At 37.2% G+C, this 15,070-nt stretch overlaps 1 protein-coding gene across 9 annotated transcripts in view; it reads left to right on the forward strand.

Annotated features, from left to right (window-relative positions):
- The window catches only part of UNC79 (unc-79 homolog, NALCN channel complex subunit), a 106,405-nt gene that overhangs the window by 73,263 nt on the left and 18,072 nt on the right, over positions 1 to 15,070 (forward strand). For all 9 annotated transcript variants that reach the window (XR_012056479.1, XM_072930364.1, XM_030274890.4 and 6 more), the window contains 7 exons: positions 1,934 to 1,972; positions 2,900 to 3,012; positions 3,097 to 3,182; positions 4,014 to 4,187; positions 5,770 to 5,838; positions 6,428 to 6,538; positions 11,935 to 12,039. Coding sequence is in view for 8 of the 9 variants with exons in the window: in XM_072930364.1 (XP_072786465.1) it covers positions 1,934 to 1,972; positions 2,900 to 3,012; positions 3,097 to 3,182; positions 4,014 to 4,187; positions 5,770 to 5,838; positions 6,428 to 6,538; positions 11,935 to 12,039 (697 nt within the window). In the remaining variant the exon portion in view is untranslated. The remainder of the gene's footprint in view (positions 1 to 1,933; positions 1,973 to 2,899; positions 3,013 to 3,096; positions 3,183 to 4,013; positions 4,188 to 5,769; positions 5,839 to 6,427; positions 6,539 to 11,934; positions 12,040 to 15,070) is intronic.

Consider the following 15,070-nt stretch of genomic DNA (forward strand, 5'->3'; position numbering starts at 1 on the left):
AAGGTTGAAGTGTTTCTAAGACTCTGACTTGCCTTTAAATTTATGATCTGGTTCTTTAATCAAGATTTTTGACTTACCGGGTCTTATTTAACTGATTTCCAGTGAGATTTAGCTTTCCAAGCATTAAAGCTGTGTTTGAAAGTTAAATTTAGACTTGAGCTAGTGAGGAGCTGTGACAAACTTAACTTCTGTTCCTAATGTGTACAAATTTGAACACATCCATTTCCTGTTCTGCTTTATGGCCTGCAGAGTGGAGATAATGATGAGAGTTCATGGCATTTGTGCAATAAAATATTTAGAGTAGCAATGATAAATATATACAGACCGTACATTTCGGAAAGTTTCAGATGTTCCCAAGTGTTACTGTAGTTCATGTCAGGTGAAGTTTTTCCAGAGTTGGAAACATAGTGTTTTGTTTGTCACAAACCCCATGCTTGCATTATCACATTCAAAAGGAGAGAAAAACATTCGACTTTGATTTCTTTTAGAAGAAAGATTTACATTGTTGTGTTTCTGTACTTCAGTAGATCTTTGAACATAGGTGTCATGTCCATTGGGCATGTGATTGGTCTGATTCATTCTGCAGAAATCCTTGTGTGCCTTAATGTGTGCTACAGTCATTCCAGAATAAAAGCCTGTATTGCTTGATGGTGGCTTCAGACCTTTCTCACCCAGAATTAGCTTTGCACACCAGAAATAATATGTTGTATTTTAGTGTGGATTTCTCTTAACAATACTGGAGTCAGGAACTCTAATGTGATTTTCTGATTTGTGCTAGAACAACTGAAGATAACCTTTAGTCCCCTGCACCATCAAGTTAGAGATTATTGCATTGTTGGAAGTATGTTGTGTCTGCAGCTTGTCATGCATAATTCATTAAAATTGACTGAGCTGCCTTAGGGTCCTTTTTGGATTTTATTAGTTGATTAAAGAGGAAACTGTCTTCAGAACAGGGGGTGACCAAGGATGAGAAACAGCTAAATCCAGGCTAAAAGGATCCTTAATCAAAAATATCCCATTGAAGATTAGGTATAAAATAGTGTAGCTCTATTAACTTTTCCCTTAGACTTATCAACTTATACCATGGGGAATACTGATTTGCAGCAGATTAAAATAAGAATTTTATTTTGTATATAAGGGATGCTTCCAGTGTCCATCTTTATATTGGCTTTACAGTGTACAGCTTTTTAGTGACTTTTGATATTAAAAGTGTTTTGCTTTGATATTGTAAGTCCTGATTCTATTAATTTATGTGTCCTGCATATTGAAGTGCATGATTTTACTTTTAAGATTGTCAGTATTTTCACCACTGAATGCCCATATTTGGCTTTAAAGTCTATATTTAGGTACTAAAATAAATGACCTGATTTTTGAGACTACAGTTGTTCTCATCTGACTTTGGAAGAGCTTGTAGGTAATTAGTGGTTTGGAAATTAGGCTAGTTATTTAGGTGCCAATATCTGAAACTAGAAGCCTCAATTTAGAGGGCCAAGCAAAGACTTTTTCCTTAGTCTGTGTTGCTGCATTAATCAGAAACTACTCAATCAGTAGGTAGCTTTTGGCAAACTTTTTTTCTCTCTAAAAAAATTAGTTATCCATGATATGCTGTAGGGCAAGAACATTACTTCATTATCTTTGTGGTAGTAGAGAGAGGCAAAATTTGTCTTTAGAGAAGTTGAGCATTAGTGAGACTGCAAGACTGAATAGAGTTTATGTCATGCAAACATGATTTTTCTGAATTTAGGTGCTCTTCAGAAGATCTTTGTGTTAACATTTTAAATGTTCTCTAAAATTCGTGTGTGCTATTTATTTAAGATGGTACTTTATCAGCGTAATTAAAAATGAAACACACACACACACACACACACACACACACACACACACACACACACAAAGTATATGAGCTTCAATTTCTTTTTTATTTTTATTCCAGGTTGGCATCAAGTACCAGTTTTTCTAATCAAGCAGAAAGGTATGGTAGCAAAGGATATCTTGACAAAAGTGAAACAATTGATCTAAAGCATCATCTTCCCTGACCCTAAAATCAACTAAATTTAACTTTTAAAAAATGTTATTTAATATTTGTGAGTAAAAGGAAAAAGCTTTACACTTGTTTCAAATATCCTGTATTTTCTAGAGATGAACAGGAGCTCATATTCATATGTGTTAAAGCTGGAAAAAATCAGATTCAGATGCTGTTTGGTCTTCACAATTTCAATGCAGCTTTTTCTAATTGGTTCTGTGTTCAGTATTTGTCTTGATAAACTATCTCCATGAATTCAGTCAAGTGAATCGTCCTTGGCCGTGGAGAATCCCTGCTAGTGATGCCTCATTATGTAAATCAGATGCTGAATAGAATAAATTTATTTTGTGAAGCTGTAAAGCATGTACGATTTATGAGTAAATAGATAATACTTCGGCTTTTAAAATTAAACCATTCATTTATGAATGATTAGAGTACTTCATCTTTTGAAGGAAACTGCAAGAGGCAAATGAATATTATAACGTTTTTGTTTACCTGTTGTTCATGTGTTTTGTGAAAAGCCAGAAACCTTATTCTGTGTCACTGAAGTACACAAGGTGAGAGCAGGATTATATTTCATTTTCACATGACTCACAAATAAAACTATGTGGATACAGGTATTTATTGAGAGAATACTTTAAGTATGTGTATGTAATTTTTTTATCTATCCATATTTGAGCTCAAGTCATAAAATCAACATGCTGTACTTTTTATCAGGATCAGGACACTTCTGGTTTTGAGTGTCTCACTCTTAACTAAACAATTTCATAATTAAAAAGAATAGCATAATTTTTATTTTATCCATGTAGTCAGCAATGACAAGTGTTTAATCTGCAATGCAATTTTTGTCTTCTTTCCTTTTCCCTTCATTTTCAGCATGATGATCCCTGGAAATGCTGCAGGTGTGGCCAAGCAATTCCTCCGTTGTGTGTTCCATCAGCTGGCTCCCAATGGCATCTTCCCTCAGCTCTTCCAGAGCATTATTAAAGGTAATGTGCAATACCTGGGTGCATTTCTGACCCTCGGTTTCCTCTGTATGAATAGCCAGTACAAAAATGTCATTCAAATTTCAGATGGAAGCTTTTTACGGACCTTAGCTACATCTCTGATGGACTTCAGTGAGCTGAGTTCCATTGCTGCTCTGAGCCAGCTGTTAGAGGTATGCTGACAATTGGCTGTGTTAGTGATGCTAATTTTATTAGCATTATCAGGGTCATTTCTCCTCATTCAAGTTCAAACTTGCTTCATCAAAAACACTGTATTTTTTTTTTTTTTTGTCCTTCCTCGAAGTAATAAGGCTGTCCTCACCACTGGTAGTGTGTCCCATTCCTTCCCCAACCACTGCTTTTTGTTTTCAGGAACATTTCTACTCATTCATCTCAGTTCTCCCTCTTCATTTTATCTGATGACAGTTTCTCTTAAGTATTCCAAAAATCTATTGCCTGTCTTTCATGACTCTATTCTATGCAGCTGGCTTATTTCTACTGTACCATTTTTCCTCCTACTAGAGCTAGTCACTTGCATGTAACCTCCCCTTCCAAGAACATGGCAATTGCCTCATACAAGATGTTTGCATCACTTTAAAACTGAAGACTTTACTTATGTCTTTTCAGGACACAAGCCACAAAAGCATACATGGTCTACAGAACGTGAATGAACATATCTTCTTTAAAAGTGTCTAAAGGAAAACACGAAAAATCTGCTGAATAATTTGAGTTTTGCTTTTTCTACTGCCATGCCAGTCTAAGCAGATTATGAGTTAGGGCCCTGCTTTTAACATTTTGGCTCAAAATCTTTTGGTCAGTACTTTGGGAACTGCTGGACTAACTTTCGCATACACAGCTCAAATTCCCAGCACAATACTATCATTAACATAATAGAAAAAGCATGCAGTATTTGTTTTCAAATTAACCTCAGCACTTCCAAATACCGGGTCAGGGACCATTTCTGCATGTGCATGATTGTTCTCAGTTCTCGTTTTGTTTCCCAGGGTTTAAACAACAAAAAGAATTTGCCAGCAGGGGGTGCGATGCTACGCTGTTTGGAAAACATTGCTGCCTTTATGGAAGCCTTGCCGATGGATTCCCCCAGCAACCTCTGGACCACAATTAGTAATCAGTTTCAGACCTTCCTTACTAAACTCCCGTGTGTTTTGCCTCTTAAGGTATGATGTGTGGATATCTGAAACAAGCTATTGGTCAGGATGTACTAAAACTGTGCAGAAAGTGTGGATAAGCACTCAGAGTGGTTTATTGTGAATGTTTCCTAATGATTCAGCTGATGTTTCCAGACTGGATTAATTGTATCTCCGATCCATCCTTAATTATGTTTTCTGTGGGTAACAACAACAACTCTGACCAGGGTACTTTTCACTTCTTTCTCCTATGCATTTTCTATGCCCTGTGTCTGTTAGATTAAAATACTGCATTTGAGAGAGGCAGTATTTAGACAATAAAAATTCATCTGGTTTTAACTGTTGAAGCTACATAAAACTCTTAAGAAGAGCAGCACCACCTAATTAATTTGCTAAAAGTACACAGTAGTCAGACAAGGCAGAGAGAGCTGAGACTGCTGGGACTTGGGTGTTGCCTCTTTTGCTGATCAGGTTATAGTTCTGATTGTAATAGAATATTGTTACAGAAACTGAATACAGAAACTCTGGGCTCTGATTTATCAGAGCTCAGAAGACATACAGCAGGATCTTATCTCCTGCTGTGTATATTTCAGCAAACACAGTAAAAACTTCTGAGTCTTTCCAGTAAACTCCAGTAAAACAAATGGAATTCTGATGCACTTAATCTGTTTCCTGTGGTGTGAGTGAACTCAGTGGTAATTTCTTCTATACAAAGCAGTGTTGTTCTGTATGGGCTGAGGGATCCAAAATCTAAATCTGTTACTGATAACATTGTCTTTTAAATTGGTTGTCACCACCTGGCTACATGAATGATATTAAATTCCTTGGCACTAATATGCAATAGTCAGATCTTGAAACATCTTTAGTTTTTTGTAAATTGTGGCATTATCCTTCAGCACTTACTAAGACAAGCAGGCAATAACCATTCCCTCTGTGTACTAGCTACCCCAGTCTGCTGCATCTTATGTAACTGAAAAAAATAAAAAGAAATTAAGTAGATCTTAGTGGTTCCAACTGCTTATCCACCATTCACAGAACCTTTAGATGGAGGGATTGCTCTGATTTCCCTTGTATTCATGGAAGGTATTATTACTGATACAAGAAAAGCTATTGCTTGCTCCTGAACTTTCAATCTCCTGTTCTTTTCTTTAGGGTTGTAGGGGACACTTTGATATTCTAGATGTTTACAGCAGGGGTGAGGAAAGACCGTGGATTGATCCTGAAAAGTCCATTCAGTGCTGTAACCTGTGTGATTTACTTGAAATAAACATTGCATTCTAAGGAACAACTTAAGGAAACAGCTGCTGACATGGCATATTCCAATGTTACATGTTGTGAGATGTCTTAATATGTGAGGGAAAATATCATAGTCCAGAACAAGCACAGACATATAAAATAAGGTTGATGGTATGCGCCTATACCTCACTGAAGGGGTATGATTGTGTTCAAGAATAAGCCAGTTTAGAGAAAGTAATTAAAAATCAATCATCAGGGATAATTTTTCAGACTTCACTTGTAAGTTATTCCTAGCCACTACCACTATAAGCAAGATATGTACACAGAAAGACACTAACTTATTTTCTTTTTCTTTTTTGCCTTCAAATATGTTCAGTGTTCTTTAGACTCTAGTTTAAGAATCATGATTTGCTTGTTGAAGATACCTACCACTAGTGCCACCAGGGTAAGTTCCAAGAAGACAAAATTCTATTGCCTCAGATATAGTCTGCCTGTGCAATTGTATGAATGTGTTCATATCCCCTGGCTAGGAAAGTATTATATGTAAGCATAAAATTGTGCACTCCCATACTGTTTGGAGAATGATAAGAGCTTTGGAATCTAGGTTACAGTAAAGTGGTGGTAGAATTACATTCTTGTGTGGGTGTGAATGTATGTCTTCTTAAAGATTTGATGTTCTCTTTTTTTTTTTTTCCCTCCTCTATTTTTTTCTTTAAAAGAAAGAGTAATGAGCTTCCTTAGACCTTTTTCAGTACAATTCCACTGAAGTCAGTGAGATTTTCCTGCATAAACTATACAGGATCTCTTATAAACACTGTGTCACAAGTGAAACTGTTTTCTAACTTTTTGTTTCTAACTTCTGACAGAAGCATGAAGGCATATGATACAGCTGTTTGACCAAAACAGTGTGAATCCCAGGCAGATAACCTCTGAGCTAAAAATAATGCTGTTCCATTCAGGCGTTTCAGAGTTGGAATGCTTCTTTGCTTTTTTGGGCAACGAGTTATTGATTTCTGTAACACGTGTCATTGCAGAGTCTTCTGGAACCTTTTTCAAAATTACTGAGTTTTGTAATTCAGAATGCTGTCTTCACTCTGGCCTACCTGGTGGAACTATGTGGATTGTGCTACCGAGCCTTCACAAAGGTAACAGTGCCATTGGCTCTTCCTTTAGGGACAGGTGAAAAACAGGACAAAGTCATGCTTACCACAAGTAGTTTGGAAGTAAAGATGGAATCAGTATCAATTTTCAGGCATCTCAACAGTTTTAACATAGTTTGGTTAATCAAGTAGTGATCATGGTTCAGTGCCTTTTAATAATGCTGAGTTTTACATTCACAGTAAAGACGCAGATGATGGGAACCTGCTCAGAAAAATATTTTGATGTGATTTTGGGACTTGGTCATTTTTTTCTCATATTGAGAAGATACCTGGTATTCATGCACCACTTAAAATGTCTGTACAGTCATATCTTTCCTAGTGCACAAGTTTAGCCACTCGCACTTGTGAGTAAAAACTTAAATATTCCTCGTAGTTCCCTTTGAGAGCACAGCTGGGAGGGGAGACAGTAGACAACTAACTAAAATGGAAGACTCCAAGTTAGGAGCTTTCCATCTTAGAATCCTGTTCATTCTGTATTGAGTATTTTCCTTTGGCTGTTGCTGTGAAAAAAGGGAACAGTATATGTACACTTTTTAAAAGTTTTAAAGATTCCTGGATGAAAGCTATGGTGTACAAGTAACAGTTATTGCTTGGGTTCATTTTTGTAGCTATCGGTGAGAAGTTTAACAACAAAAAAGCAATTGAACCCATGGTCATATATACTCCATTATGTAGATTGTCAAGGTACTGAGCAAAAAAGTTGCTTTAGCCATTAAGTGCACAGTTTTCCATCCTTGCTACATTTGTCAGAACAGTAATTAATCCTCAGGAAACATTCTGTCATAAGTAGTTACGTGGTTTTCTATTTTGATAATGTACAACTGGAACATGCATTCTTTGAGTCTTGTTAAGACTTAAAATATCATTGTACAAACAGTGAAGAAGAAATGATAAAAGCAATGACACTGTCGTGGAAAAACTGCACCACAAGACAATAAGAAACATTTTTACAAAAATGTAATGGTTTGAAGCATTAAATAGAAATTAATTAACTATGTTTAATGACAGCAAGCAAGTACTAGCTTTTTGTCTAATTTGAAAGAGTTTATACAATGGAATAATCTTGAATACAGAAGAGATTGCCTAGCTTTTGGAATGATTTTGAATTGTATCTATAGTTAAGGCTTTGGGCAAGGCAAAGTGAGTAAAATGTTAACTTGAAGTCTAATAGTGATTTTTTTTTTCGTTGAAACAGAAAAGCCTCATTTAAAACTAAGGCAAAGATACCCCTCTTGCATTTGTGGTCTTATCAGAGTGTTTCATGTATCTGCTAAAGCAAATGGTGAACTACAGGAAATTTTTTACTTTTCTCAGGCTCTGCAGTTTCAGAAAAATGTAGTTAAGACCATGGTATTAGAAAACCCACACTTGTTTCTTGCATGCTTCATGGTTGATTGTTCTGTTAATGTAGTGAGTACTTAATCGCACATAGGAAGCTTGGATTACAATCTTCTTGATTTAGTTTAATGCAACCTGATGACCCAAAAATGGAAGCATTAGTGAATGTTCTGCATTGTATAGCCACAAAATAGTTAATTTAGTGGAACTCCACACTACATTATCTTTGCTATTTCTGAAAGCTTACCATAGTTTTGCCTTAGAAGTGTCAAATTAGTGACTGCTGTTAGAAAAAACACCAAATCAGTTATGATGCTTCTCTACAGTGGAAGTCACTGTAGGTAAATAAGAGTGTTGTGGTACAGCACCACATAGAAGTGAATTCCAGAAGGAATATGATTGTAAGCATTGAAACTATTTAAATGTAATTGCTTGTTTTGCAATTTTGACTGTGCTGACTGGAACAAAATACCAACTTTCAGCTAAGCTGTGGAGGATTCTTGTCTTTTCAAAGTGCAAGCTACTCTGACATGCACTTTGTAGAGGTCAGTGCTGTACAACCACTCCAAAACTTTTTTTACTCCAGCATTTTCCTAATACCCTGTGGCAGGAATTTTTGAGTTTCTCTTGTCTTGGAGCCTAAAGACTCAACATCAATCTGATATTTCCTTGTCTGATTCCTAATTCCTTTCTGTTCCAGATCAGGAATTTGTTTTTTTCAGTGCCTTTGGAAGTTGAGATTGCCATCTCTTCTGTGGATTGTAATCTTCTTATCTTTAGTTTTCCTTTCAAGTGTCTTAAGGTCCTAAATGAACACTTTCTGGCTTTCTTATCTCTTACAGCTGCAGAAGCTTGAACCTAAACTTAGCCTTTTGTGGTGCTCTGTTGTCCCTTACTCAGTAAATGCAGAATGCTACATGATTTTGCTATTGAACCTTTTAAGGAATATTAAGAGGCAGATCTTCAGTATTTTTAATTTCTGTAGTAGCAGCAGTGATAAAATAAAGATTTTTGCTTTATACTGGCTTACCTGGGGATAGCAAGTTAAGGTCCAAATTGACTCTTAGTAATAAGTTTGGACCTTGACATATTACTGGAATTTCAGTAGCTTCATGTTCTCCATATTGACATGTGGTTAGTCACAATTTGAAGGCTGCAAAGTCATTTTCTATAGGGATGCATAGACATTTGAGAGAGTTCATTTGGCTGAGTAGTGGCTGAAGTAGTGTATTCTTGACACTTCTGGTATCTATTTGGTAGATTTATACTTGTGGCTCCCCTGGGTGTTACTCTCAAGGAACAATGGCTTTGTGGCAGAGTATAAAGTTTATACATATTTATCACCAGCAAGATGATAGGAATAAGTAGACTTGGGTAGGATAAGTCATCACTCCTGATGTGCAGTGCAGGAAGCAAGAGATCAGATGTCAAAAAACCATTTTGCCTGATGGTGCTCAATCTCTCTTCATCACATGTGATTACAAATGTTAAGAGTTTAGACCGTGAGATGGGAGACTTCTTTGAGAAAGAGGCAATTAGGTGTTGTATTATCCCTAAAGCCAAGAAAGCTGGGATTCATGAAGCCTGTGCTTCTTTTCTAGTGTTCTGACAGAGCACTAGATTATGCCCAGTTATATCCTGTATAGCATAGATGTTGGTATGTAAAATAGCTGAATGCTTTTGAAATAATTACGTCTTCCTTCTTTTTCAATATGTGTAGGCTGCTGGACTGGGTTACTGATAGGAACTTGTGTCCACTCTTTGGGGATATGTAAATGTCAACTGACTTGAGTGTGGCACTGCATAGTGTCTGTGTCACAAGTGTGGGAATGCATATGATGGTGGGAAGGGACACTCTCCCTGGGGAATTCTAACAAGTAATCAGGATTTGTTTACACCGTGGGTCTTATGCACCATTCTGGTTCTCCATTCCCACTAAGAATATTGTAGTGTGAGAGGAAGTTTCGGTAATGATAGCAAGAATGATCAAACAGTTGGAGTTCCACATACAGGGCAACTAAGTCAGAGCTCTTTGGTCTGAAAGAGCAGCAATTGATGGGAATGTGAGGGAGGTCTGCAAGGTCCCAAGTGATCCAGATAGGGATAGGTAATTTCATTCCTTTCCAGTGTAAAGAACATACTAAGTTTATAGGAACTAGTCAAAGCAAGTAAAAGGAAATGATTCTTCAACAGTGTGGGACTCTTTACCAAGTACCATTAGTGCTAAATGTTGGCATGAGTCCCAAAGGTCAATGGACAGTTACGTGGAAGAGCAATACATTGAGAGTTTTGAATTATACAGAAACCACACTGAGCTCAGAAGTTCCCTGAGCTGAAAATAGTTGGTGAAATTATACATGCTTGCCTTGTTCTTATTCTTCCTTTTGCTTCTGCTCATGGCCTTGTTGGAGATAACTTACTGAAGACATTTGTTCTCATCTGACCTCTCCTGGATATTCTTATATTGTATATTTTTTTATCAGAGCACCACTCATGCATGTGGAATGTGTGACTTTTGAATATTTGTCCCCTCAGGAAATGGTTTCATAATACAGCTGATTCTGGAGTGTTAGATTCCTGCAAGTTTAGCTGCCTAGACTGCAGCAGTATAGTCAGGCAAGGACAAGGACTGCACTTTGGGACCCATTCTGTCATCTAAATGTGTTATCTGTCTGCACACTCCATGTAATTGAAGAGGAAACTAGAAGCTTGGAGTACGGTCTCTTGATTCACAGACTGGAGTAATAACTTCCATGAAATACACACCATTCTGGTTTTTAGGCACCTTCTCTCAAATCAAAGCCTGATCCTTAAAATCTTTGCTCATTCTGGGATATGTGGGTGCTGTGGGAGACATGCACTGCTGCTGCAAGCTTTGTTAGCATGCCACACAGGTAGTGTGGGAACAGCAGTTCCCTTAAGAGGAACACTGGGGACTGCTTGGTCTGCTGCAACAAAAGCTCCCTCTCACTTTCAGCTTCTCCTGTGTGCAGCTGGAGGTGGCCTTCAAATTCTCTCACTAATTAACTTATAAAACTTCTCTGAGGAAGAGACAAATAATCCCATTTTACAGATTTTGTGGAGAAACTGAGGCCCTGACTGAGTAGAAATTTTCACACATTTAACATAAGTGGGCAGGCAAGTACATGGTATTTGCAAGATGAAGGGGATACCAGGTTTTAGATTTTAAGCACACTTGGGATATGCTCTCATTATTAGACCATTTATTTCATCTTTAATGGCTATCTGAAATAGAGCACCTGCTTATCAAAATTCTTGAGTTGCTGTGGTCAGTAGCAGGTTATAGATTTGTTTCATGTTTTTATCTTATCTTAAAGTTGGAGAATGTCAAAGTAAGATGTATAACAAGGCCATCTTATCTCTTCCACTCCTTGCTGACTCAGCCCTACAACTCTATTCTTAGACTTCTATGTTCTAATCTCCACTGGCTGATTTCCCCCTATGTTTTATAGCGTTTCTCTTGTAGCAGCTGTAGCCAAGACTGTTTTTATTGTGGAAGTGGAAAAGTACTGCAAGTCTAATGAGTGGAAATAGATGGTCCAAGCAGCTGTAGTGGAGGCATGCTTTTTTTTTAAAGGGGAATAACAATAGAAAGTGTATGGTGAAATAGAGACTGGTTTTGGCAGCTTCAGTGAAAGAATAATGCTAAATACTATGCCAGTTTTGTTCTTCTGTGTCATTTCTTACTGCTTTCCTCTTTTCTCTTTTCATGGGACTACTTAATGGAAGCTGTGTTTGCATACCTGGGTTTTATAACTATTTTATAAAATCTGTCTGTATTTAATGTGTGAAATACTAAATCTTGGATATAATGTCTGATAAAACAGCAAAGAAAAATCACCTTCATTGATGTCTGTTCATTAAGTCTGTAGAATTATATTAATTATGAGTGATGTTGGCTTTTTTTTTTAAGACAGCAGAAACTGGTACTTCTCAAACTTAGATAAAAAGTATCTTTATGGTTTACTAGTAGCTGTCAGTGAATTTCAGGACATTCATAATTCTGTGGTTTTTTGTTGCAGGAAAGGGACAAATTCTATTTGACACGCTGTGTTATACTGGAGTTACTGCAAGCACTCAAGTTAAAGTCGCCCTTACCAGACATGAATCTGCTGCTGTTGGTGCAGGTACAGGAAATTCTGATGTAATTCTCATATCAATCCTGTCTTGGCCCAGAGTGGGAGTGGGGCAGAGGCTGAAGAACTGAGTCCAACATGGTTACAGAAAGGACCAGCAATGTCTGGGGAAGCAAGAACTTTAAAATCAAAATCAAGTTGCATTTGTATGCATTGATGCATAGATTTAGGCTCCTACATTAAAATTTAAGAAACTATATTTGGAATCCAAGTTTTTCATAATGATAATGACCTGTGAATCACTGATGATGTATTGAATATCACAGAATATATCTTGACCTGGAAAGGACCCATAAGGGTTGAGTCTGTTGAGTTTTATATCATGTCCTGTTGGGGCAGCTGCCCCTGGTGCTGCCTTGTCTTCATATCCTAGCCTCAAACGCTGTCACCAGCTTGTGTGGGAAGGGCTGCTAGTTCATCGTGGTCACAACTTACTTTCTGGCAGTAAGCTTGTCTCCACTTCCTGAAGGCCATTTTCTTTTGACCTATAGTTTTCCAGCAAAGAATCCATTGACAATATTTCTGCTGCTTTCATTCTGTGGAGTCAAGCTACTATTGGAAAACATGAGGAAATCAGATACAGGCTTGTGAAAACTGCCTCTAAGAAGGCACAGTTTGGCATCACAAGCTTGTCCCACAGAAATTTGCTGAAGTCCCTCAAATGTGATCACAGGTAATGAGCTCTCATTGTTTACAATGAGGTAACAATGATATGTTAGGAACTTATATTTGAAACTTAAAATTACAGGGGACCGGCATAACAGCACTTTGTAAGGTGCAGGTGAGGTGTTTATTACGTAGATCCCTCATAATGCTCCCAGCATCACAGCTCTTTTCACTCTTTCCCTTCCCATGATGGGTCAAAGCTTCATGTAGCTTACTATGGATTCATTTTCTTTTAGTACTGGTACAATATTCATAGTAAGTAAGTGACTGCCAGTTGACAGAGGAAGTAATACTGACAATGTGACAAATGAAATAATATGACAGTAGGATTAACTCTGAAAACAATCCTTATGCCATCAGTGTTAGGGGAAGAAGTTGGAAAGGGAAGAATAACACATGGGGTTTTTTAAAATTTTGATGCTTAAGGGTTGTTTTTTAAAATCTATTTAAGTTAAAAAGCACAAGTTTGTAATTTTTTTTGTTGTTAATTATTATTAAACTCAAACTTACTTTTTTCAGTCCCAGTCAATACCATCAAATAACCAACCTCTTTCTGTCTTTTGGCTGCAGTGAGGCACCTTGATACCATCTACATTGTTTTTTTTTTTTTGACTGGAACAGATTTTTCCTGTATTACAGAATAAAGCAGTTATTCTGCATTACTCCTATAGTTCAGTCCTGTGGCTACCCCAAAGCACAACAATCCCCTTGTCTAGTCCTTCCTGAATGTGTAATTTGAGAATGAAAACAGGCCATGTCAATTTTAGCAGTGGGGTTTAACTGATTTACACTTGTGCTTCATATTGAGTCAATTGCCTGAGAGACCCATAAGCAAAACTCTCTTACATTACTTTATCTCACAGAGATGAAATGGTGTTTGCCTGGGTTTTCCTCCTAGCACTGCTCCCATATGCTGTATTCACTTTGGGATGTATTCATACCTTACACAACAGCATCTAATGTGGATATAAATGTCTTTTATGATGTCTCTCTTTCAGAGGCTGATGAAGTGATTCATATTTCCTGCTATCCAAAGCAGCCAGCTTCTGTTTTTATGCAGTCAGTGGTGAAGAATAGGGGTTGTATTCAGACCATCTGCCATAGATGCCTACTGGAGGCATGATGACTGCGTCTCCCATTGACTGTAAATTGGCAGCTCTCAGTAGTTTGTGGTCTGAATCACTCAACAGCCTCTGGAATTGCAATACCATAGTAACCACTAAGCCCATCTTAAGCACCAGTGTAATTTAAGAAATTTCAATAAAATCTACCAGTAAAAATGCATATGTCTCTTGTTTTTTAAATATTCTCTGGTGCCATTAATAGAATTAAGGGATTGGTTCCCCTCTTTACCACACAAAGCCACTACAATATTAATTCAGATTGTATGCTTTTGAATGAATAGAGACACAGCAGAGTTAACACAGCACCAAACGGAAATGGTTTTAATTTCCAGCAGTCATGTCTCCTTGGACATGTTAGCCTGTATGCAAGATTCTATACAGACAGTGCACACAGAATACAGAGATTCTGTCAAGCTCTTCTAGATAACAAAGGAGCTATGAGCACTTTAATTTAATGATAGATTAGTCGTGGGCTGCCTAACAAAGGAGTTCCTAGAAAGGTACATTTGACACCCACGTTTATCCAGGTTACATAGTGCCATCAGTGTCACTGGTGACATTAAGGCTAAGATGAGAGTTAACTTTATCCCACTTTACAAAGAATGAGAATTTTTAACAAGATCACTCCAATCTTTGCATAGGAGTTTTGGATGATAAAAGGTACAGAAAGACTGTCTTCTTGATTTGTCCTAGCAAATGAAAGCCATCATCTACATGCTGCTGTTCCATGGGTTTCCATAGGAACTGCTTCTTCACACAGCATTTTGTTTCCAAGTACTTTTCTCCTGCTCACATTTCATCTTCAGGATTTCCATTGACTTCAAATTGTACTGGTATCTATTTAGAATTTGCTTGTTCAGTCAGTCTCTAAGATTCAGTGTACCTGATCTGTTTTATTGTAAAGCTTGTGGATGTTTAAGAGTAAGTTCTAGGGCTGTAAAGGATATTTTGAAATACTTTCATGAAATGAAGTCAGTTATTGAGAGTTCTGTTAACATACATGCATTAGGCATCCATAAAATATGGTAGTCAATATCTGTCTCAGTTTGTGAAAGTACTATGGTATCAATTAATTTTTAATCAGAAGGAAGATTAAGGCTTAAACCTTAGTTGACAGCTATTTTCTGTCTGCTCTTTCTTAGAAAGTTACATTGCATCACTGTGGACAAAAATTGTTGAAGTGCAGATATAATGTTAGGACAAGAAGTTTTTAGGAACAAGCAAATAATTTG

This window comes from Taeniopygia guttata, chromosome 5, assembly GCF_048771995.1.
Source record: "Taeniopygia guttata chromosome 5, bTaeGut7.mat, whole genome shotgun sequence".
Classification (NCBI taxonomy): domain Eukaryota; kingdom Metazoa; phylum Chordata; class Aves; order Passeriformes; family Estrildidae; genus Taeniopygia; species Taeniopygia guttata.